The sequence below is a fragment of the Diceros bicornis genome, chromosome 26 (genome assembly GCF_020826845.1).
Source record: "Diceros bicornis minor isolate mBicDic1 chromosome 26, mDicBic1.mat.cur, whole genome shotgun sequence".
NCBI lineage: Eukaryota > Metazoa > Chordata > Mammalia > Perissodactyla > Rhinocerotidae > Diceros > Diceros bicornis.
In genome coordinates this window covers 39,713,375-39,737,782 of record NC_080765.1, presented here as the reverse complement: position 1 = coordinate 39,737,782, position 24,408 = coordinate 39,713,375, and the positions used below count along the sequence as shown (strand labels likewise).

General features: G+C 42.1%; 1 protein-coding gene across 1 annotated transcript in view; it reads right to left on the bottom strand.

Annotated features, from left to right (window-relative positions):
* Window positions 1-17,763, bottom strand: part of GRIN2A (glutamate ionotropic receptor NMDA type subunit 2A) — a 132,888-nt gene extending 115,125 nt beyond the window's left edge. The window contains exon 1 of the mRNA XM_058568880.1: window positions 17,612-17,763. Coding sequence (XP_058424863.1) covers window positions 17,612-17,763 — 152 coding nt within the window. The remainder of the gene's footprint in view (window positions 1-17,611) is intronic.
* Window positions 17,764-24,408: the final 6,645 nt, after the last annotated feature.

Sequence of the window (24,408 nt, the reverse complement as noted above, 5' to 3'; positions counted from 1 at the left end):
TACTATGTGTCATGCCCCACACCAAGAACTGTGCTAGGAAAATGACAGAAAAATAACCAAACATATTTTAGTTTTCAAGGTTTTAGAGAGGGACACAAATAATTGCGATACAGAACAGTAAGTGTAAAGTTAGAGACAGGTACCAAGTAGGCTGGTGAAGAACAAAAGGAATGGAGGGCCCAGTTCTACTGTGGAGGCAGGGCTGGGATCAGGAAACCAAGTGGAAGATGTTTGGGTTGTGTGGGAAGGAAGAGCGTTGGCCAGATGAACGGCCAGGGGAAAGGGGGGAGATGCTGCACAGAGGAGACTGCAACACCAAAGGCACAGAACCATGAAACATCATGATGGAACTCTATTCATGGAATTTCAACAAAAAAAATTGCAGACAAAGACCACCAGTGAGTGGCCTTTATCTGGGCGAGTAGAAAATCCGTTAACAAGTCACTCTGTATCTGCTGCCCAAAACTCAGTTAGGCTGGCCAATTCATTGAGGTGTTTTTTTTTATTATTGAATCCAGTGAGCTCTCAAGCCAGGTTTTGATGATCCAAGACTTTGGGATGAATTGAGTTCAGGTTGGATCAATCTAATCCCCAAATGTGGGTGAAACTGAAAAATTTAGTCAATTAACAAGAAGTTTAGAAATATCCAGTATATTATCTGTTTGGAAAACGCAGACCAGAGAACAAATGTTTTGGGTTTGACACAGACACGAGGCCCTGGGGAGAGCCATTCACGGGGTTATGTTGTGTGAACCGAACGTCACAGTCACCATTTTAATCAAGGAGCTAACGTGTACTGTTGAGCATCCAGGTCTTTTGATTTGTCAGTTGAATTTACTTAAATCTCCTTCTTCTTTAATTTCCCATGTCTATCTCCTCTGCTCATTCCCTTTTCTCCCACTTTGTAATGAAATCAGATGGAATCAGCAGGGTGATTATTTACATGCACTCTCCTTCAGATTATACGGAATTCTCATGATCCAGATTTTTCTGTGTTCCTTTAAGATTCAATATTCTGGACCAACGAGTCCATATACTCAATGCTAAAAATGTCTTCTTTTTTTTTTCCGTTAAGAGTCTTCAGTCTCTTGGAAGGAAAAAAAAAAAAAAACTCTAACAGAAGTTTTTGCTGAACAGTAATTTCATTATGAAATTGGCAGAGAGCAAGTACCTATTACCTTCAATTCCCCCATCCAATTTCTAGGAAAGGCAATCCATATTTCCTCAGGATTTCTTCCCATTTAAACTTGCTCCAGAGCAAAATTCTTTACCTATGGAAATACCATTATACACCCTATTGCTTGCTCTCTATTAATACCTGCTGGGCACTTGTATTAAACAGTAAAATCTCACTATTTTGTTTATCTCTCAAAAATTGATTAGAAAACTTTAGTGACCAGATAAAATATCAGAAATTTTGGCTGGTGCTAAGCTTCAAATTACACTTTCAATATTTCCATCAGAAGCAATAAATACATGAAAGCATGCTGGCAAAATATAGAAAGAGTAGGTTTTCAGAGGGTCCACTTCTGTTGTCATCCTCCATTGATGGTAATTGCCAAGTAGTTGTTTTTTTTTTCTTTTCTTTTTTTTTTGAGGGGGGAGATCAGCCCTGAGCTAACATCTGCCAATCCTCCTCATTTTTTTGCTGAGGAAGACTGGCCCTGGGCTAACATCCGTGCTCATCTTCCTCCACTTTATATGGGACGCCACCACAGCATGGCTTGACGAGCAGTGCATCGGTGCACGCCCGGGATCCGAACAGGCGAACCCCGGGCCGCCGCATCGGAGCGCGCACACCCAACCACTTGCGGCACTGGACCGGCCCCCGTTTTTTTTTCATTCTCAGTGACGTACACAACACTGAACTGGAAAATATGTAAATTATGTGACATACGTACACGTTTCCTTTGTGATCTATAGTCTCAGGTGTCTGGAGCTGAAATCCAGGTGCAAGCACGTTTCTCTACTGCTTGCATTTTGTGCCCTATGAACAGCTGATGTATGGGGACCAGAAATAATGTTGAAAAATACGGAGGCCTGTTTTCCTATATTATGACTGCAAAGAAATTAGACCAGAATTGTCAAGTTCTCTGCAGACCCGCGCCATCTAGTATAGTAGCCACTGACTACAGGTGGCTACCGAGAGCTTGAAGCGTGGTTAGTCTGAATGCAGACGCAGCATAAGGGCACAAGACACCCTGGCTCTTGAAGACTGTCTGTAAAAAATAGTGTGAAAGACTCATGAATAAATTTATATTGATTTCATGTGGAAACATTTTAGACATGTTGGGTGAAATAAAATGTATTATTAAGACAAATTTCATCTGCTTCTTTTCACTTGTTTAATGTGCTGCCAGGAGATTTAAGATTACGTGAGGCTTGCATTATATTCCTATGAGACGGCTGTTCTAGACTGTCTTTGGTTTGTTTGTTTTAACCCGTAGACTGTACGCATCATGAAGGCAGGGACCTCCCCTGCCTTGTTGCGTGTTGCATTTCTGGGGCCAAACAGAGTACCTGGCACAGAGCTGGTGCTGAGTAAATATGTGCAGAATGCATAAAAGAATGAATTGCTATTTCTACGTGGTGGACGACAGAGCCAGAATCAAAGCCTGGCTCTGCTGCTCCCCGGCTGTGTCACCTTGGGCAGTGTATTTAAAATTCTCTGAGCCTCCATTTCTTTCTTTGTAAAAATGGATCAGGTTAAACCATTAGGAACTAGCCATGACAGTGTCACGTGGTTTAACCTAACAGCTATCTAACCCCCAGGTTTGGGGACGGGATTAGCAAGAGTGCACATAAAATGCCCAGCATGATGCTTGGTATACAGCTGTCGCCTAATAAACAGTAGTGAATATATATGTAAATTTCCCATACATTTTTCACTATTTTTCCACCCTGTCATATTTTCTACCCCACCCCAAAAGCAACCTGGTCTTTTAAAGCGAAGCTCATCGAGGGCATTCAGTGTTCTAATTTCCAGAGTCCCTCTGTCCTTTTGTCAAAAGCCAACCATGTACGGGCTGCATATGCTCCTTTAACTATTCCTTAACACGTCTCATTGCTCCAGATTTCTATTTTCTCCCTTTTGCCTTACAGTTGTAAGTCTCCTTTAACTTCTCAAATCTGATTATTGGAAATGTTCTCTAGACATATTTATTATTCACTATTTCCCTTCAGACTTTAACTCTCTTACTGCTTCATAAATGCCACCCTAACCCAGTTAGCGTTTCTCAATTTTCGGTTAATTTTCCATCTGCTTTGCCATTTCCCACGTTGCCGGGCCCTTTCTCGAATCACACTATCTATCCCTTAAATGCCTCCTCGAACTGCTTTGGGTGTCACCGTTTTTCCATTTGTCATTTAATTTACATGTTTTTTAAAACAGAGTCACTGTTTTCTTTAACCTCTTCTCAGTTCTCAAGACACTCTCATTTTTTAAATGTTTGTGCACTTTCCAGCTTTCTCTTGGTGGTTTGAAATCCCCTCGACTTTGATGTCTGTCTCAGCACCCTCTTGTCCTCCATTAATGATTCCCATCTGGGCACGAATCCTGTCCTTCTTTGAGAGCAAACTCGTGGTGCTTTTTACCAGTTTTCAATTCCCAAGTCCTCCACACCCCTTCCCTGAACACCCTTGCATGGTTTCTTTTCAAGTCTCTTAATCAATGCACCTTCCTCTTTGCCCCATGCTCGATTTCATATACTCATTGGTGGTTTCCTATTTCCCCTGAATAATCACCAGAGGCCTGACCGCAGAGCTGCAACTTAAATGTCAAGATAGAGATGCAATAACTCCGGCAGATCTGCATACTCCAGACCAGCACCATCCAAAACAAGCTCAGAAACTACAGCACAGAGAAAAAGAAAAAAAAACTGGGTTTAAAAAAAAAGAAGGGAGTATTTATTATTTCAACTCAAATTCTATTGTGGCCAATTAAAAAAAATAGTGTTAATTGTCTTGGCTGAGCAATATTGAATTTTAAAAAATTAGAACAGAAGATGGTAACCTCCGTAAAAGTGGGGATCTTTGTCTGTTTTGATCACTGCCCTTCTAAAGCACCTAGAAGAGCATCTTGCAGGAAGAGCTTAAAGGTATTTATCGAATAAATGAACAAATGAATGAGCAGACATAGCCTACAGGATCTTGTTTATTCAATGCTTATATCCTATCCAACGACTTCAGAGAGGGGATTCTGCAAGACCACTGTTTCGTTTTGGAATCAGATAGCCTGAGTTAGAATGCAGTTCTGCTGCTTTCTCTCTCAGGTAAGTATCCTAAATTCTCAGAGCATCCGTTTCCTCTTCTGTAAGAATGAGATTGTAATAGCTGCATCACTGCATAATTATAGAGATTAAATAGATGAAATTTAATGAAACAAGGTATGTAATGTGGCCGGAAGAGCGTGTGGCACATTATAAATGATGGTAGTAGGAATAGCAGTAATTGTTATGATTTTACATAATTATCTTTTCTCCTCCTAAAATTTGAGATTAAAGTGCTTTCTTTTAGATGCTGGAGGATCATTTTGGCTGCTAATCCCAGTGCCCTAAAGGAGGCAATGCACCCTCAAGGCCCCTCCCTCAAGGAAGGAGGAGAAGCGGATCTGATGGCCCAGAGCCCACAGTACCCCTGGACCAGGCTATGGTACAAGGGCAGTGACCCAGGTGACAGCCTGTCCTTCACATCTCCTGGGCTTCCTGTCTCTGTTTGGTGAGCACACTCGAGCAGAAGGTGACTTTTTGGGGACATGCCCCACATGTTGTCTTTTGGAATACAACTTCTGAGTCCAAAACTTGCAGTAAGTAAGTTAGGGCAAAGCTTTCACTGTAAATGTGACCATTCCCTCCCTCCCCACCACCAGACAGCATCCCTGAACCAGGTGTCCAAAGGTCTACATTGGGAGCAGGACATAGAGAATAGGGTCTAATATCCATCCTAATTCTACTTGATCAGGAGTTACCGGAAGCCTCAGTGTCCATTAATAAAGTGGTTCTTGGAATCCCACTCTGCTCTTGTTCCTTATATGTGTGATTCTCTCAGGAACCTGGGGGCTGGGGGGTGTCTGGAAATTCTGGAAGTTCTGGATAACATTTTATAACACTATCAAAATAGCATCGAATATATCACCATTAACCTCTCATGATTCTACCTCACCTAACCATTTGGAACTGGCTGGCACAGGGGTCAGTGAAGCATCCCACGTAATGAGCATCTATTCTGAGAGAGCCAAAAAAAGTAGGTAATGTGACAAGCACTTCTTGAGCTCACTCAATCACCTGTGTCTACGCTGCCAAATTATTCAGGATCTCACACCGGCAGACGTATGTGGATGTTGCCTCCTCACCTTCCCATCCCCCCAAAATAGGTAGAATGAGATGATGTGGATCAGTTCAAAGTGCAATTTTATCCAAGAATTTCTGGATATCCCTATACTGGAACATAGGCCGCATGAGAATGAGGGATTTGTCTATTTTATTCTCGGCTGTATCGCGCTTCCAGAACCTGGAACAGTTTCTGGCATAGAGGATATGCTCAAACATATTTATTAAAGGAACAAGATTTCAGTTCTCTGTCATATTAGCCTGCCCTCTGACAACGAGCTCTACTTATCTCTCTGTCCAGTGGGTGTCCACCTGTGCTCAGGGGATCAGCGGGGATCTGATGAGGTAACTCTAAGGCAGAGGAAAAAGGTTGGCGTGAAGCCAATGGGCCTCTAGGATTCCCACCTCTGCTTGAATCTTTAATATATTGTACTTCCTTACAAATTATTATTGGAAAAAAATATTCTACTGCTTATTGCAGTCAACTAAACAAACAAGCCAGAAAACAGTTAAGAAACTTGTTCCTCCATGCTGCTGCACAGGTAGAAGCCTGGTCTTCAAACCAGGAGACCAAGGAGCTCGTAATCTCCCTGGATTTGTGAATAATAACAACTACTGAAAGAAAAGGACTAAGGTATATCTAGTGCCCAATGCGTGTTAAATGTTGTACCAGGTATTTCCATATGTTACCTGAATTTTCACCCCAAGAACTTGGTGTGAATTTTCCTATTTTACAGAGAAAGAACAGGAGACTCAGAGGATTTTATGATGGTGCCAAAGACTACACACGGTGACAGACACTTCTGGTTGTCCATCAATATCCTCTCTCCTCTTCTACCTTAGTAATAGAAATCCCTCATTTTTAGCGGGGCACATAGCTTTCTATAATAAAGTTTACATTTCCCAGGCTTCCTTATAGCTAGGCATGGCCATATGACTATGTTCTAGCCAATAGGAAGAGAAAAGATATGTGTATAACTATAGGAAGTATCTTATAGGGAGGGGATGAGCCCTTCTTTGCTCCTTCCTCCATCCTCCTTCAATGCAGACATGATGGCTGGAGCACTAGCAGCCATCTTGGACTATGAGATGGAAGCCACTGGCTGAGGGTGACAGAGCCACAGGGCAAAAGGGATCCTGGGTCCCTGAAAGCGTGGAACACCACACAACCCCTGGACTACCTCTGGACTTCTTTTACAGGAGAGAGAATTCAATGCCTATCTGGTTTAAGCCACTTTTATGTTTTGGGCGTGCTGTTATTTGAAAACAAAATTAATCCTAACTGATTTAAGTGTGACTCAGAGTGACTGTTTGAAACAAGAGGAATTCCAGAGCCTTTGAATTAAGCTGCACTTGCTCCCAGTTAGTCCCTCTGCACCTTGGTTAACCTGCTCTGAAAAATGTGGGTGTGGTACCGCATATTCCTCCGTTTCCTTCCAGCTCTGCAATATTTGATCCAATCCCCTGTTTTCTCTCCCAATACACGATATATTTGGTCTTATCCCTGTCTCTTAATATATGCTGCCTTCCTGTCTCATCTTCTTCAATCTAAACCCAATACTTTTGTGGGGGGAGGGGACTGTGGGGAACAAGGCTGATTTCAAGCTTGATTTCTTCCACATGGCTTTTCCTGACAATCTTTCCTTTTCTTGGTTCATTGTAATCCATATCTCATGTTACACCCCTTCGCAATGCATCGTCTCCTACCATTCTCTGAGGATTTCACAATCACACATTCGGTCTCACCAGAAGCAAAGACCAGTCCTGGCTTCAGTCATTCATGTGTATCTAGCGCTAGGTTGTCAGGCACAGCGTGCTTAACACATACTGACTTGATTTGAAAAGGCACGCATCAATCTTCACCTCGGGACCACGTTTTTCCCACTTAACACCAAACACAGGACTGAGTGGTGATGACGAGCCAGGCCACATGTCTTTGTCCACACATTTTCTGTAGCTATAATTCCTTTTCATCTCCTACATCACATTTATTGGTCACCATTCAAGATCATCTCAAATAACACCTCCCCCACAAAGTCTTGCCTGATTCCTCCAAATCAGATAAGTCCTCTCCCAACTCTCAGCACCTGTTGTTCGTGTGGCATGAGCCTGTCTTAGAGTGTACCTTCCTTGTTTATGGGTAGTCCCAACAATCTGGAGTAAATTTTTAAAAGATACCACTTTCTGCAAAGTCTTCTGATGGTTAATTTTATGTGATCGTGCTAAGAGATGCCCAGAGAGCTGGCAAACATTATTTCTCGGTGTGTCAGTGAGGGTGTCTCTGGAAGAGATTAGCATTGGAATCAGTAGATTGAATAAAGAACATAGCCCTCATCAATGTGGGTGGGAATCATCCAATCTGTTGAGGGTCTGAACAGAACAAAAATGCAGAGGAAGGGAGAATTTGTTTTCTCTGCTTGAGCTCAGATGTCCACTTTCTCTTTCCCTCAGACATCAGTGCACCTGACGCTCGGGCCTTAGGACTGGGAGTGGGACTCACACTCTTGGGCCCCCTGGTTCTCAGGCCTTCGGGTTTGGGCTGGAGCTGCACCACTGGCTTTCCTGGGCCTCCAGCTTGCAGACGGCAGATCATGGGATTTCTCAGCCTCCATCATCATGTGAGCCAATCCTTCCTAATAAATCTCTTTCTCTTTGTTTATATCTCTCTATATCTTATTGGTTCTGTTTCTCTGGAGGACCTTGACTAATACAACCCAATCCTACCATCTGCCAGAAGAACTGTGAAAATAAAACACAAATCTTTGATGAAAAGGATGCAGAGGGAGACCCCTAGACTTGTGCTATTCACAACCTGCACAGCTTTATCACCTCTGCTAGATTATAAACTCCTGAAGACAAGAGTTCATAAGCCAGTACTTTGAACTCTGGGAATATTGTCGAGAGAGAGAAGAGCATATTTGGGGGTAGAAAAGCTGGAGTTGAGTTTGAAATCCACCCTTATTGGCACTGTACCCTTAAGCAAATCACCCAAGTCCTCTGAGATTCAGCTCACTCCTGTCAATGAGGGTAACACTGCTGTCTCAATCTGCTCGGGCTGCTATAACAAACTACCATAGACTGGGTGACTTAAAGAGCATTGTTTTCCTCTCAGTTCTGGAGCATAGACGTCCAAGAGCAAGCACTGGCTGATTTGGTGTCTGGGGAGAGCCTGCTTCCTGGTTACACAGACAGCCGTCTTCTCTCTGTGTCCTCACATGGTGGAGAGAGATGGATCTCATGTCTCTTCCTCCTCTTATAAGGGCACTAATCCCATCACAGCAGCCCTCATGACCTCATCTCATCTCATCTAACCCTACTTACCTCCCAAACACCCCAACTCCAAATAGCATCACACTGGGGACTAAAGTTTCCACATATGAATTTGGGGAGGACACAAGCAGTGCATAGCAACCACACAGCTAACTGAGAAGTTTCATGGTGGCAGTGCTAAGATTTAGACGATGGCCTATAATAAATATATTTCTTGACTGACATCCATAAGTAGTATGGACAGCTATCCCAGTTCTCCCAGAACTGAGGAGTTCCCTGGGGCATGCAACATTCATTGTTAAACCAGGACCATAAATTATGACCATAAATTAAGAGTTTGGTCCACTAAGTAAGACCTCAAAAGAACATCTATTGAAGTGATTCAAATCCATTTCTTAGCAAACACACCAATTCAAACAAATATTAATTGAGTACCTACTACACGCCAGCAACATGCAGGAGATAAGACGGTAAGTTAAAAACTTGTGGTCCTTTCCCCAAAGTCTTTAGAGTTTAGGGGGAAACAAATAATTATTATCAGGAAATAATTATAATAATATAAATAATTACAATAAATGATAATATTCTTGCAACTAAAGCCCCTGATGCTGTAAGAGCACTAGCAGGGGCATCTACACTATTGGGGTACCAGTTAGTCTTCCGTGACTCCACGTCTACTTGCTTTTTTTCAGGGCAAACCCCAAATTGAGTTCTCAGGAGGAATCAAAAACTTCCATGCTTTCCAGGACGCGGCAGGTAACATCAACGAGGAAAAGATTATGGAGAGTGGTGAAAATCCCAGCCAGAGGCGTTCAAATTCATTTAAAAATAATACTTTAAATGAAATAAAACACATCTACTGACCACTCATTTTAACTCTGTTCTAAATGCAAACTTAAGAATACTCATGTTCCTTCCCCTAGCAAAAACCTGGGCTTCCTTCTATGCCAGTACAGTTCACAGGATCGCATCCCTTGTAGGGTGGCTTGTTGACATACAATAAGCCCTTTCTTTGGAAAAGGCAACACCTATGTACATCTGAACATCTGTTCTTCCCCCCTCGCCACAAAAAATTGATCCGGGTGGGGAGTGCATCTGTCTCAAGCTGAATCCATCAGATTCCCTGTCCTAGGAATTTGAAACTTCCTAGGTGAGACAGAGACCAGGAATGGTTCGATCTGGACCAAGGTTTTAGTAACTTTCCTCCATCCATGAATGTTGCCTCATCTCCTGACCTTTCCAAACCTTGGCTGTTCAACTCTTACTTTGATTTTTTAAGATACCCCAGTAAAGTCCCAATATATTTTCTATCATTCTTTCTTCATTACCTCTTTTTGTTTAAATTAATCTAGTCAGAGTTAATCTCTGTTACTTATTACCAAAATAACTTAAATAATCCCCGTTTTGCTCCTACCTGGACTGTTACAACATCTTACCCGGTCTCCAGATTTCCTGTACATCATCCCCCACACTCATATGAAGCCCACCTGCGAGATAAATGTTTCCAAACCTCAGTTCTGACTATGTTCAATTCTGCTCAAAAGCCTGAAATTGTTCCCTATTGTCCAGAAATGAAATCCATGCTCCTTAGCTGACTTTAACTTTCAATCTTTCTTCCCAAAACTGTTGTTCACACGTCCTTCATTGGAGCAAACCCAGACAACTCATGGTGTCCTTGTGATTTCTTGCCTCTTGGCTTTTTTTCCTACACTTTCTTCCACTGGGAAGGCAGTAATAGCTGTTGTTTCTGGCTACTTCCATTTCCTGATAATAGATCTTCCCCTTCCTGGCCATAGGAGTATCTCTGGCCATAGTGGTTGGTTCAGAAATGGTCACATGACTCAAGCTCATCCAATCAGTTTCTTTCTCTGAGAATTTTCTGTTGCAGCTAGAGGGAATAACTGTCTCTCTTGACTTAAGGAGATACAGTGACAAAAGTATGTGAAACCCCATTTATTTTAGGTGATACTCTTCCCCATCTCCTGGGGGCAAGCAATGAGCCATAACAGAGAGAAACATGAAAGAGAGAGAGAGAGAGAGGGAGAGAGATCTGAAGACATCATTTGAGCCTGGATCTAGATACGCCAGATAATAAGTACACCCCATCCTTTTCCAGTTGGATGGACCGATAAATCCTTTTGTTTTTGTTTTTGCTTGAGTTAATGAGAATTGATTTTCTATCAATTAAAATCACAATAGTCTCAACTAATACAAAGATTTTTCCCCCCTAAATATTCACAAGTTCAGGCTCTCCAAAACTGAGCACTGAGTTCACTTCTTCCCAAAAGGTTTCCTGAGTTTCCAGCCTCCACGCCCTCCTTGCAACCCCCATCACTTCCCCTGCATCTCCATTTCTAACTTAATATTATAGAGGTTTTCACATACACACATCAGCTCCTTTGCTGGAGGGTAAATTCCTGGGGAACAGAGACCGTGTCTGAGCTACCGCTGCATGCCCACACTCTGAGCGCAGCGTCCAGCATATGGTAGGTGATCAGTGGCCATTTGCTGAATGAACAGGAGCAGATCTTCATCTGGCCAGAGCTGGAGTCCTCAGCAGTGTGGAGAATGTCCCATTGTGCTGGATGACACCTCAGGACCATCAGAGCAGAGTTAAATATGTCCTGGCCTAAATCGCAGTCTAAATGCTGTCCATCTCATAATGAAACTTGACAGCCCTGTGTAAATTCAGCAGTAATAATGTTTCACATCCTGCCACGGATTTCTGGTGTGGAAATGTGTCCCCCAGAAGACCCAGCTTTGCAGTCCCAGACACTGTCCTGACATTCATATCTTTGCCCATAATTTCTAGGTCTCTCTCGATGGGGAAGAAAATGATGTGTCTACCACCTAAAGAGCAAAGAACTGCTCGATCAAGGAGGGGTTGTTTTTTGGCCTTTTCTGTATAAATGATAGAAAGAATATAGCTTTTTCCCCCCTATAGCTCCCCTTCCTGTTTGTTTTCTAAATAGCTTGAAGAGTTAATGTTACAACTACAGAGAATAATTGTGGGAAGAGTAGGAAGAAGAAAAAGAGGAAACAAAAAAGTAGGAAGGAAAAAAGGAAGAGAAGTTAAAGAGAAGGAAAACCTGAGGGAAGGAAGACAGACAAATAAGAGAGTGGAGAGAGAAGTAGGGAAACGGAGGGGCGATGTCTTCTCACACTTGGATAACAAAACAAAATGGAGTTTGAAGCAGAGTGGTGCCCTTCAGCAAAGCTGGAGTGGGCTATGTGGGAGATCCTAGCATCCCTGGGAGGAGAGCGAGAGCGAGTGGCAAGGTGGAGCGGGTCCAAAGCTGGTCAGCAACAAGCAGGAAGGGGAGCCGCGAGAGGAGGTCCCCAGCTGCGTGGTTTGGCATCAGGCCCTCCCTGGTGACACTGGAGAAGTAGGCCAGTCTCAGAGCTGGCTGGGGGATGATGAATGGTCAGCCAGGCACAAGTGGTGGGAAGTGAGGATGCTGAGCGAGAGGTTGACCTCAGCACAGGACCGGGGAGATGGGACACTTGCCTCGTGCAACAGGACGAATGAAAGCCAATTCTAGACAGCGATGTCCAACAGACCTTTCCCCAAGGATGGAAATGTCACATATCTGTGATGTCCACTATGGCAGATGCTCGTCACCTGCGGCTATTGAGCACTTGAAACATGGACAGTGTGACCAACTAACTGAATTTTCAATTTTACGTCATTTTAATTAATTTAAATTTAAATGGCCACATATGGCTAGTGGCTGCCGTACTGGACGGCTGAAGTCTAGGAGCTGTGTGGATCGCATTCAAGAAGGAATTGATTGCCGAGAGGGACCAAAAGGTTGTTTTCTGAAGAGTCTTAAGTATACTTTAGGTAGTACACAGATTGATACATTTAGATGGTGCATGGGTTAATTTTATTTTTAGAATTAAATTGGTTTATTTTAATGTATATTTGAAGAATGGAACTACCATATCAACCCATTACTGCATAGATGTCGTTGCTTAGGAAGAAATTATAGTGGGATTTTATATCTCTAAACAAGTAAATCAATGATTAAAAAAGTACTGTGTGTAAAATATCACAGAGCATTTACAGATATGACAAAAATTAATGAACATATTTCATATAAATGGAGTCAAACAATGCATGGCCTTTCGTGTCTGGCTTCTTACACTTAGCGTGTTTTCAAAGTTCATCCATGTGGAACCATGTATTAGCATTTCATTCCTTTATGGCTGAACAATATTCCATTGCATGGATATACATATTGAGTTTATCCATTCATCTGTTGATAGACGGTTGGGTTGTTTACACGTTTCGGTTATTGTGAATAGTGCTGCTATGACCATTCATGGACAGTTTTGTTTGAATATCTGTTTTTAATTCTTTGAGGTATATAACCAAGAGTGGAATTGTTTGGGGTTATGAAAAAGTTCTGGAACTAGATAGTGGTGATGGTTGCACAACATTGGGAATGTACTTACTGCCACTGAATTGTACAGCTTAAAATGGTTAAAATGTCAACTTTTATGTTAAATGTATTTAACCACAATAAAAAGTTGTTTTTAAAAAAGTAATGAAGACAGTAAGTAGATGGTTGAATAGAGACTGAGCTGATTCAAATGATACAATAAGTAGTCTAAATTGGGGTCTGAGGTTTGCCAGGGATCTCAGGGGTTTTTAGATCCAACCTTCTACCCAAAAATCATTTCTACAACATCTCTGGCAGAAAGGTGGTCCTAGACACCAAAAGCACAGCAACAAAAGCAAAAATAAACAAGTGAGGCTACATCAAACTAAAGAGCTTCTGCACAGCAAAAAAAAGTCAACAAAATGAAGAAGCAAACTACAGAATGGGAGAAAAATTTTTGCAAATCATATATCAGATAAAGGGTTAATATACAAACTATATATGAAACTCACACAACTCAAAGCAAAAAGACTAATAATCTGATTTAAAAATGGGCAATGGACTTGAACAGACATTGTTCCAAAGAAGACATAGAAACTGCCAACAGGTACGTAAAAAGATGCTCAACATCACTAATCATCAGGGAAATGCAAATCAAAACCACAATGAGAGATCACTTCACACCTGCTAGGATGGCTATTATCAAAAAGATAAGCGATAACAAGTGTTGGCAAGGATGTGGAGAAAAGGGAGCCCTGGCGCATTGTTGTTGGGAATGTAAATGGGAATGCAATCCCATTTCTGGGTGTATGTCTAAAGGAAATGAAAAGAAGATCTCAAAGAGATATCTGCACTCCTATGTTCATTGCAGCATTATTCACAATAGCCAAGACATGGAAACAACCTAAGTGTCCATCTACAGATGAATGGGTAAAGAAAATGTGAGATACACACACAATGGAATATTATTCAGCCATAGCTGTGCCGTTCAGCAAAAGTGGAAAGGGTCCCTTTCACTGACAGCTCAAAGAGTTTAGCAAACACTTCTTCTGCTGAGTCAGAATGATTTCCTTGGAACTTCAACCTGCTGGCTCTAGTTCTCCACTGTAAGCAAGAGACTAATTCTACTCCTTTCCAGGTGGCAAACCTTTAAAACTGAAGACGTGAGCCAGCCCTGATGGCCTAGTGGTTAAAGTTCGGCGCACTCTGCTTTGGCGGCCCGGGTCTCATTCCCAGGCATAGAACCACACCACTCGTCTGTCAGTAGCCGTGCTGTGGCAGTGGCTCACATAGAAGAACTGGAAGGACTTAGAACTAGAATATACAGCTACGTAGTGGGGCTTTGGGGAGGGGAAAAAAAAAAGAGAGAGCGAGAGGAACATTGGCAACAGATGCTAGCTCAGGGCAAATCTTCCCCAGCAAAAAAAAAAAAAAAAAAAAACTGAAGTCAACTCTTCTGAGACCCGTTAGAAGTCTCTTTTGTGGGATCTTCAACCATTCCTTACATAGACATATATCAGACACGGGTACTACTTTCCCTTCAAAAACACACTTGTAGATTCTTCTCTCTTTTCTCCAGACAGATCTGGAATTTTCAGAACATTTTCAGAATGGGATCCTATCCCAGGTACCTTTTTGTAAAGATTTATAGGCATTCATTACAACGAGTTAGGCAATCTTGTGTTTCAGGTCAAAGAAGTATGTCATTGAAACAATTTCTCTACGTTTTGCCTCTATATGGGAATAATTAATGATAATATGAAATTGGGGTCCAGCATGCGCTAGGCACAGTGTTGGGTGTTCAACATGAGTTATCCCATTTTCTACCTCAACAGTTCTGCAACTGAGCAGCTAACACAATCGAGAGAATGTTCACATGCTTTGGAAATCGGGTCCTGCATCCTGGAAAGGAGCTCTGTTCTATGCTTCATTTGCACTTCAATCATAAAAACACCCGTAGGTAAGAGCTATTTGATGTACCGGTCCTTTTTTTTTTGGCTTTTGCCTTTAACTAAGAGGTCACGTTTTGCATTTTCTGACTCAACCCTCAAAGGCTCTTGGCCTGCTTAAAATGTAGGAGGCAGATCGCGTTGGTGTGGGCTTGAAGCTTGGGGAAACATTTTTTTTCCATCTCTTCTTTGGGAGGGATATTGTATTTCATTCGTAGAGGTTCTTTCTACTTGTTGCTGGTTTTCAAAAGAAAAAAGAAAGCAAGAAAGTACAAAAGTCCATTATGTGAGAGCATTAGAATCAAGTGTGCGAAAACCATTTAGCACAGAGGCTCCTGAGAATCTATGATTTAAAGAGAAGTAGAAAATCATTATTGATCAAAAAGATGATACTCTTCCAACATTAACATAAAATCAGAGACTAATTTCTTCTAATTGAAGTGGAGCCAGGAATCAAAAATGCCAAGTCACCATTAAACAATGGCAAGTCTTAGTATTTCTCTCCTTGGTAGAAACACCTAGAAGGACAATAAAACTTTATAGAACTGCCAGTTTCCAACCTGCTGGCAGCCTAACCCAGCAGATGCACCAACAAGAAAGGCAGACCTAGACCAGCCTAGCAGGGGCACCGTTTGGCAAACAGACAACCTGCCACCATACCAGCTTCTATTTCAGACAACAAATTGTCCAACACTGTCTAATAGAGTTAACTCAACCAGCTGTGTGGCTGACAGGTCTGCACCTGCTTTCAGTGTCAGAGCTGGCTTCTGAACAGCACAGTCAATCCGGGTGCTTCTCTACCAGGTTAAACCGCAGTATAAAATTTCTCGACTTACAAGTTCCAGAACTAGTTCTGGTGCATGTGATCTGCTGTGGCACAGAAGTTAGGCTTATTGAAGATGTACAAATGGCCCCAGAGTGAAAGGAGCTGGAGGCTAACGGGTTCTCAGCCCCAAAGCTGAGGGAGAAGTCAGTGAATCAAACTTGCTATTAACGCCGCATTAGCTTCATCACCTGGAGATGACAGGAGCAGTCAGACCAGCCCCTGAAGATGAAGAGCCTCAATCAGAAGCTGAGGCATCACTCCGCAAAGGCAGCTAAGCGGCAGGACAGCCAACAGCGACATTTCCCACATGCAGGGAGGTGCATATGTTTCCATTTATTTGCATTCTATTGACTCTGCAGAATTCTTAATAAGGCAAGCAGAAGCAGCTAAGCTGACAGCAAAATACAAGTCAGGAAAATAGGAATCAACTGGTTAATAACACATCAAAATCGGGAAGGCCGGAACTGCATCTACTATCCTTAATAACAGCAACTCCTTTCTTTAAGAAGAATGGCAGGGACCTCCACAGCTATCCAAACATCCTGATTAAAGTAGAAAAGACATATTGAACCATTTTTTCTTTGATGGCAGCTTTATCGTCTGATTATTTATCAAGGCAACTGCTCCAATTACTTGTTTCCATTTGCCCGTGTGGAAAGAGACAGCCTAATGGCATCCTGTCCCTAAAAGTTTTCCTTTTTTTTTTTTACCAAGAGTAAAAGAAGAGATTCACAACTAGGAATATGCTCAATGCAACAAATTGGTGTGATTCCTGTAAAACGCAAGCATGTCGTCAATAGAGGCAATTTAAGCGGTGAAGACAAGTACCGGCTTTGGAGTTAAGCTGTTAGGGTTTGTGAACTGTCTCTGCAACTCGCTGGTTATATAAACTGGGGTAAGTTGTTATTCACCTCTTTAAGCCTCAAGTTCCTCGTCTATTAAATGGAGATAATAACAGCACCTACTTCACGGAGTTGTTGTGAGGATTAAATTGGTTAATAAATAGAAAGAACTTAGCCCAGTGTTCTAGGCACTCAACAAATGCTAACTCTTGTAGAAGTGGTAACACCATTAGTTGCTGTTATTCACCAACATCTTTACTCCCTCCCTGAGCTTGTTGAGAGAGGCAGGACCATATCGCATCTTCCATCCTTCGCGGTGTTTATTTTCTAGATTTGGAGGCATAAGAGTTGGGTGAATGTCTTTGTGTGATCTTGGTTCCAACACATCATCTTTATGAACTTTACTCTCTTTATCTGTTAAATGGGAATAATCTCATGTGACTCACAGAATTGTGATGAGGAGTAAAGGACATTTTGTATTTGAATCTAAAAAGCTTGTAATATTGTGAATATTGTAATAAAATATTGTAATAAAAAATATTGTAATAATTTTTAATCATGTCTGTGTAGAAGGAGAACCAGGTAAAATGATGGTCCTGTTAGCCATAGGCCTTCTGACACAGCCCAATGCTTCATGATATGAGTCCTTGGACATTAAAATGTCACCCAACCTCTCAAGGGGACCAAGAGGTTGAGAGTGGGAGCTTTTTCTACAGCCTGAATTGGCAGGCATTTATAAATGGAGATCTTCTCATTCTTCCTTTATTTTCAATGCCTCCTTTTGGGAAGAAAGATCCTAAGATGAAAGCCATTTGGGACTATATCAAGAGAAGCGCAATGTGCCTTCAGCTATGTGGATTAACAGAGACACCTAGTGTTCCAGCAGGGAGCTGGCCCGGGACACGACTCTGACTAGGGGTTGGCTCAAGTGAAAGCATCGTCCACTCCCAGCTCTCCTTCCACCATCTTCTCTTTTCCAGTCCCTTCAAGACAGTCCTGCCTCCCCCCCTACATCTCATATGGAAGCTCTTCAAACATATCCTCCAGCTTTAACAGGACGGGGGTGGAGTTGGTCAGATAATGTCCAAAAGGAATTACCTTCCGGAGGATTAAGTAATTGATGTGAGGAGGTGACCGGCATCCCTTTGACAGCCACTGCTCCATGGTCGTTCTTGCCCTTCAAACACCCAACAGGCCCTTCTACAGAGGGAGTGTGGTCTAATGACCAGAAAGATCTGAAAGGGAGTCCACCATGACTTTTTTCCTTCCCTTGTAAACACCAAAGTCTTTCCTAGCTCAGGGACTTTGCATACTCTGTTTCCTTTGCTTGGAATGACTTGCTCTGGCTTTTTTCACGTTGTCTGGTTCTTCACCTTTCAGCTTTCAGTTGAAACGTCACCTCCACAGAGACATACTCTCTCTTCACCCTTTATAGAGAAGTGCTTCTCCCATCTTTGATGTTTTCCATCTCGGTACCCCATATCTTTCCTTCTCAGCAGCCATCACAAAGTGTAATTATTTTATTGCATTCCCTTCTCATTTTTGTCTAAATTCCCTATTAGTCTGTAACCTCCTGAAGATAATGACCACACTCTTGTTTTCACTGTGTATCCCCTATAGGGCTTGACACTGAACACTAGATAAATTCCTCAAATGAATGGATGAGTGCAGTTGTCACTGCTCTCCACTAACAATATGACCTTGAAAAAGTCACAACTTTCTTGAGCCTCAATTTTCTTATCCATGAAATGAGGCGATCACCTACCTCATAGGCAGTCAGGGTACTGGACACGGCGGGCGCTGGTACTCTATTTCATCAATTTTAAGAAGCCCATCTTTTGCATTTTAACCTTTTTGAAATAAAGATTATTTTCTAATTGCTGGAGTTTTAGATTACATAAAATACAGGAACATCCCACTCATATAGGACCCAAGTTCTCCTTACATTAAAAAAAAAATCCTCTGGAAACACATGGTTATGTGGTTCTATGTTTCTTTATACTGTTTAAGGAGCAGGTGAACATCAATATTAATGCATTCTGCTCCACAATTGCACCATCACCTCCCTCTCACTTCCTGCCTAAGGACTGCCTCCTCCCCACTCTCTTAGTTAATGAGACTACCTTTCTAAATTTCTAAAAATCTATTTTTCCTTCAAAAGCCCCAGGGAGTTAGAATAATGAAACACACTTAATTAAGCAATGCAGAGGAATCCTGCCATATAGGTGGCATTTCTGCTCCCACTTCCCTTGGTCATTCTGAGAATTATATTATTATACAAGAGCTAACATTCATAGCCCCTTCGCATGTTCCAGGCATTGAGCTAAATGCTTTATACACCTCATTTAATTCTCACAAACTCCTCACTGTGAGTGGGGACCAGTATTATCTCCATTTTGCAGATGATGAAAATGAGGTCCAGTTGTATTTAGCTGCTTGTTCAAGGTCGCACAGCCAATAAGTGGTGGAAAAAGCTAGAATCTGATTCCAAAGTCTGTGGATCCATAGGCTGGGATCCTCCAAAGACTGCAAACATATTCTGAGCACAAATTATGTCCATTGGGAGTTTTCTGTCTAGAATTAAAGAGCTAGAGTTGTCTTGTGTAAAACAATATTTCTAAAATTTTTACTTACAATATCCCCTTGTTGGTCAAATTTGGCTTTATTGAAGGCAATGACATTAATTTTAAGGGTATAATACATCAACTAAACAGCATAATACTACAGATTAGCTGCCACATATGCATATCTATCAAGTTCTTTTGATTGCGATTAGCAGAAACCAACTTGAACCAACTTAAACGACTAAGGGAGTCTAGTGGTTAATATCTGAAAAGATCAGTGAGAGGGTGGACTTTAGGTGCAGTTTGATCATGGCTCCGGCTTGTTCTCCACAGCATACTCTGTTAGTTCTGTCCTGTGTGTGAGTCACCACTATACTCAGCCTGATTTCTTCCAAGGCAGAAAAATGGCAGCAGAAATTCCAGACCTCACATCTGCCATATATCAAATAGTCCCAAACTTCTCTCTATCGGACGAACTTAAATCACATGTCTGTTCCTGAACCAACTGCTCTAGTGAGATGGATGGGATTTTTTTATTGGCTGTGGCCAGACAGGGCCCACCCATCACAGCCTGCATAATGGGAGAGGGGAGGAATGGAATCTGGGAAAAGCAAGTACCTTATGCTCCATGGTAAGCAAAGCTTGTTTCTAACAGGAAATGGAATAGCACAGGGGGATAAAAAAGCAAATGAGGCTCCAGATACAACCTGTGTGAGCTCAGGGGTCGTGGCAATAGTCTCCCTCACTCCCCTGCTAAAACTCTCCAGTGGCTTCCCATAACACTCGACACAAACCCCAGAACCCTCACCATGGCCTCCGCCATGGCCTCTAAGACTCTACAGAATTGGGTCTACCTCTCCAAATGCGTGTCCCACTCGCACATTCTGCTTCTGCCCTTCTGGCCATCTTGCTGTTCCTCAAACCCTCCGAGCAATTTCCCAACTACAGTCCTTTGCACTTGCATGTCCCCCTTCCAGAACACTCTTTCCTCAGATCTTCAGGTATTCCCTTCCTTCAGGTATCTGCCAGAACTTCACCTTCCCAACCATTCTCTCTAAAATAAACCCCTGTCATTCTCTATCCCTTTACCTTGCCCTATTTTTCTTCCCATCCCCTGTCAATACCACCTTGACAGTATGTGTTTATTCATTTATTTTTGGTCTCCCCACTAGAATAAGAGCCTTTGGTGGGGAGGCTTTGTCTGCCCGGGTCATCACTGTGTGTGTCTCACATCTCTTAGAGAGGTAAGAGACACATACTAAGTGTCGAATACATGAAAGAGTAAAGGGATGAAAACAAATGTGTGCACGTGCGAATGAATGAATGAACAAACGAAAGAATAAGATCCAGGCAATCAGTAGATGAACGTGGGTAACAGACACCAGGAGACTGTTTCTATTCTGTTTGTTTGGTTTTGTTTTGTTTTCACCTAGTCGGCAGAAGACAAACACTTTCTCCCAGCCCTGTTTTCAGAGCTCAATCTATTTAAGAAATGCTCTGTTTCGAAAGCAGATTTATTAAACTCAAGATGTGGAAATGGTTTACAGGCGTGCACGGTGGCTTCCTCCCCCAGCTGCTGTACCAAGTGGAAGATGCTTGCCAACAGTTTGGCCTCCCTCTTCTAAAATGAATAGAACACTTTAAAAATCAAGGCAGACAACCCCATTAAGACCTGGCTTACACCCAGTGTCAAAATTAAATATTGGCTTCCTTCTTCCTTCTACCTTTTATTTCCTTCCTTCTGCATCATCAGAATCACTGAGACTCCCTTGCTGACGTTTTTGCACCATTCTTTGCATCCAGTTAATATTTATTGGCACTCCTCAGGGATGCACAAAGTGTGAAGGGACTCATTCTAGAACTAATTTAAAGGGAGTTGATGACTCTGCAATTGAGCTTTTGACTATTCTCATAAAAATTCTCCCAGGAAAGACCAGCTTCTCCCCTTTGATCTTCATTTGCTTTATTCCTGGCAAAGCCAAACATCAACCCCTATGACAATGACAATAAAAATAATTGATATTGATGGTAAGAATATTAACATTTTCAGAAAGGTTTTGTGGTTTGTAAAATAAATTCTAATCTATCACTTTCTTGTAATAAATTAACTCGAAAGACAAGCAAATGACTCCCGCTCACAGTGGGAGGATCTTTGTATGTGCTTTATGGCACTGGAACACTTCCTACAGCCTCATGAAAACACACCTGGAGACTCCTCTTTCCCTGAGAGGCCAGAGATCAGAGGATCAGGTGCTAAAGTCAGAGAGGCAATCTTGTTCCTGGTTCTACCACTACGTGACCCTGGGAGAGTCAGTTTTCTCTTGAGATGTTTTTCTTATGCAAACATGGGAATAATAATACCGCTTAGTTCATGGAGTTGTTGCAAGAACAAAATAACTTAATGCATGTAAAAATCCTTAACATAGCATCTATATCAAAGCAAGTGTTGTGTTAGCAATTATCATTATTCACTCATTCAACACATATTTATTAAGTGTCTATGCTGTGCTAGGTACCAGTGTACATGGTCCCTGGAGTTCATCATCATTATCACCATCAGCAGCAGCATCATCATCGTCATCATAACTGTCATCACCATCATCATCATCATCACCATCATCATCACCACCACCACCATCATCATCATCATTATCATCATCATCATCATCACCGTCATCACCATCATCACCATCACCATCACCATCACCATCATCATCATATCATCATTATCATCATCATCACCATCACCATCATTCTCATCATCACCATGATCATCATCACCATCATCATCACCATCACCATCATCATCATCATCATCATCACTGTCATCACCATCACCATCACCATCATCATCATCGTTATCATTATCATCATCACCATCATCATCATTATCATCACCATCATCATCACCACCACATTATTATTATTAATCACAAAGGACCCAGAAGGAAAGAGGACTGATGTAGTGGATGCAATGCACTTAGGTCTGTGAGAAAGACAATTGGGCTTAGCCTGCCTTTGCCATTAACCAGTCTCTCATTAGTGAAAAATGAACCCTGTGTCTTCTAGGCCTCAATTTTCTCATCTGTAATAAAGCACAGAGAAGTAATTTACAATTCTGATGTTGTAAAACAAATTGAAAATAATTTGTTACAACTAATAATATATTTTATGGATTTGAGCCAAATCTTATGAATTATTTATTTTAAAAATATAAATTAGAGCAGAGTCACTGTCATCACTCGTGTGCATTCTAATGTTTTCTTGGATGGGGAAAAAGAGCTGGAGTTACCGTCCACGCCCTAGGGATTGTGATACTATTGTACAAGCACTCAGAAGATTCCTCACATACAAAGAAGAAAAATATTTAAAAATTATTGGTCTAAATGATCTCCAGCATCCGTTCCTGCTGTGACATCATGCAATTCAATTCCAGATTATTATATCCAACACCATAAATCTACAGATGAGGAAGATGAGACCAGCAAAGTTAAGAGACTTACCAAAGATGACAGCCATATACAAGAGCAAAGCTTGGATTAGAATCCAATGTCCTGAATCTTAGTTTGGGTTCTGTGATGGTTCATTTTATGTGTCAACTTGAGTAGGCCATAGGGTTACCAGATATTTGGCCACACATTATTCTGGGTGTGTCTGAGATTAACATTTGAGCCAGTAGACCCAGCAAAGCAGACTGCCCTCCCCAATGTAGGTGGGCCTCATCCAATCAGTTGAAGACCTGAATAGAACAAAAAGGATGACCCTCCCAAGAGTAAGGAGGAACTCCTGCTGCCTGGCTGCCTTGATCTGGGATGTCAGTCTTTTCCTGCCTCCAGAATTCAGAGTGAAATGTCAGCTCTTCTTGGGTCTCAAGCCTGCCAGCTCTCAGATTGGAACTTAAACCAGTGGCTCTCCTGGGTCTCCAGCTGGCTGAATGCAGATCTGGGGACTTCTCAGCCTCCATAACTACATGAGCCAGCTCCTGTTCTCTCTGTCTCTCTCTTCATGTGCATATACACACGTACACATCCTATAGGTTCTGTTTCTCTGGAGAACCCTGACTAACACAAGTTCTATTTCCACCATCACATAAAAACCTTGATGATGGCAGGGAACATGGCCTGCACAAGAGTTACACTCACACCCATCTGGACCCCGTTTTCCATTCTTTTTGTCAGTAAACACATTCTGTGTGCCCTCACATCCATGAACCTCTGCATACATATCGATTCCTGACTGCCCCAAGCAACAACGATGTAGGCAAAGAGCCAGATGCCCCCATTAACTTCATTACCTAAGGATGGACCTCGTGTCTGAGTGAAGAACAGCTTCCCATTATCGAGGCAAGAACCTCCTGTACTCAGGCCCATGCCCCGTGAAACATGAGGTTTTCCAGTCTGGCTGGTGGGAACAGACACTCTCCATGGCCCCATGTGAGTGCCAAGGACTGTTACTTCTAATCTTTGGAGTGTTTCTTTCCCTGGCCCTCGGTCCTTTCCTCACCTGCATGTGGTGATCGGTACCCAGCTCAATATGCAAGGGGGTCCTTGGGCAGATCTCTGGGGCTCTCCATTCGTGCAGATCACTTTTCTCAGGTATGCTGTCTTGTGAACTCTAGCTGCCCTTGTGTCCCTGGCCTCATCTTCATCTGCTCAGCTCAGAGCATCTTCCAGGCCTGACTTGGGTTCCCCATCCATACTGGGGAAACTTTCTCAAGGCAGTGAGCTGGGGCATTCGTAGGATTCACCTAGTTTATTTCCTATCATCTTTTGCCTGATATCCAGTGTCTTGAAAATCATCCTTTCATATATTCTTGTCCATTTTTGGTTGTTTTAATCAGGAGGATATATCCAGTCCGTGTTACTCCATCTTGGTCAGAAGTGGAGTCAATATCATGAAATTTAATGAAGATAATTAAGACCGTTAAATCTGTCAAACATATCCATAGCCGTTAGAATTTACAAACCCGAAAGTTATTTTTACAGCAAATACTGAAAACCCCAGTACCATAAAGAAGAAAAATCAGAGAAGAACCATTTACTTTACGAGGCTTAGATGATAAACGGACATTTTCAGCAGTGACCCTGAACAAGTGACGTGGGTTCCATCAGACTGCGTCATTTGCCATTCATTTGGCAAATTTCATGATACTGCAGAAAAAGCTGAACATACACCCCACCCACAGCCAGAACACACCTTTTCTTCCAGCTTTAGAAGAACATCTACAAATTAATCCAGTCTGATG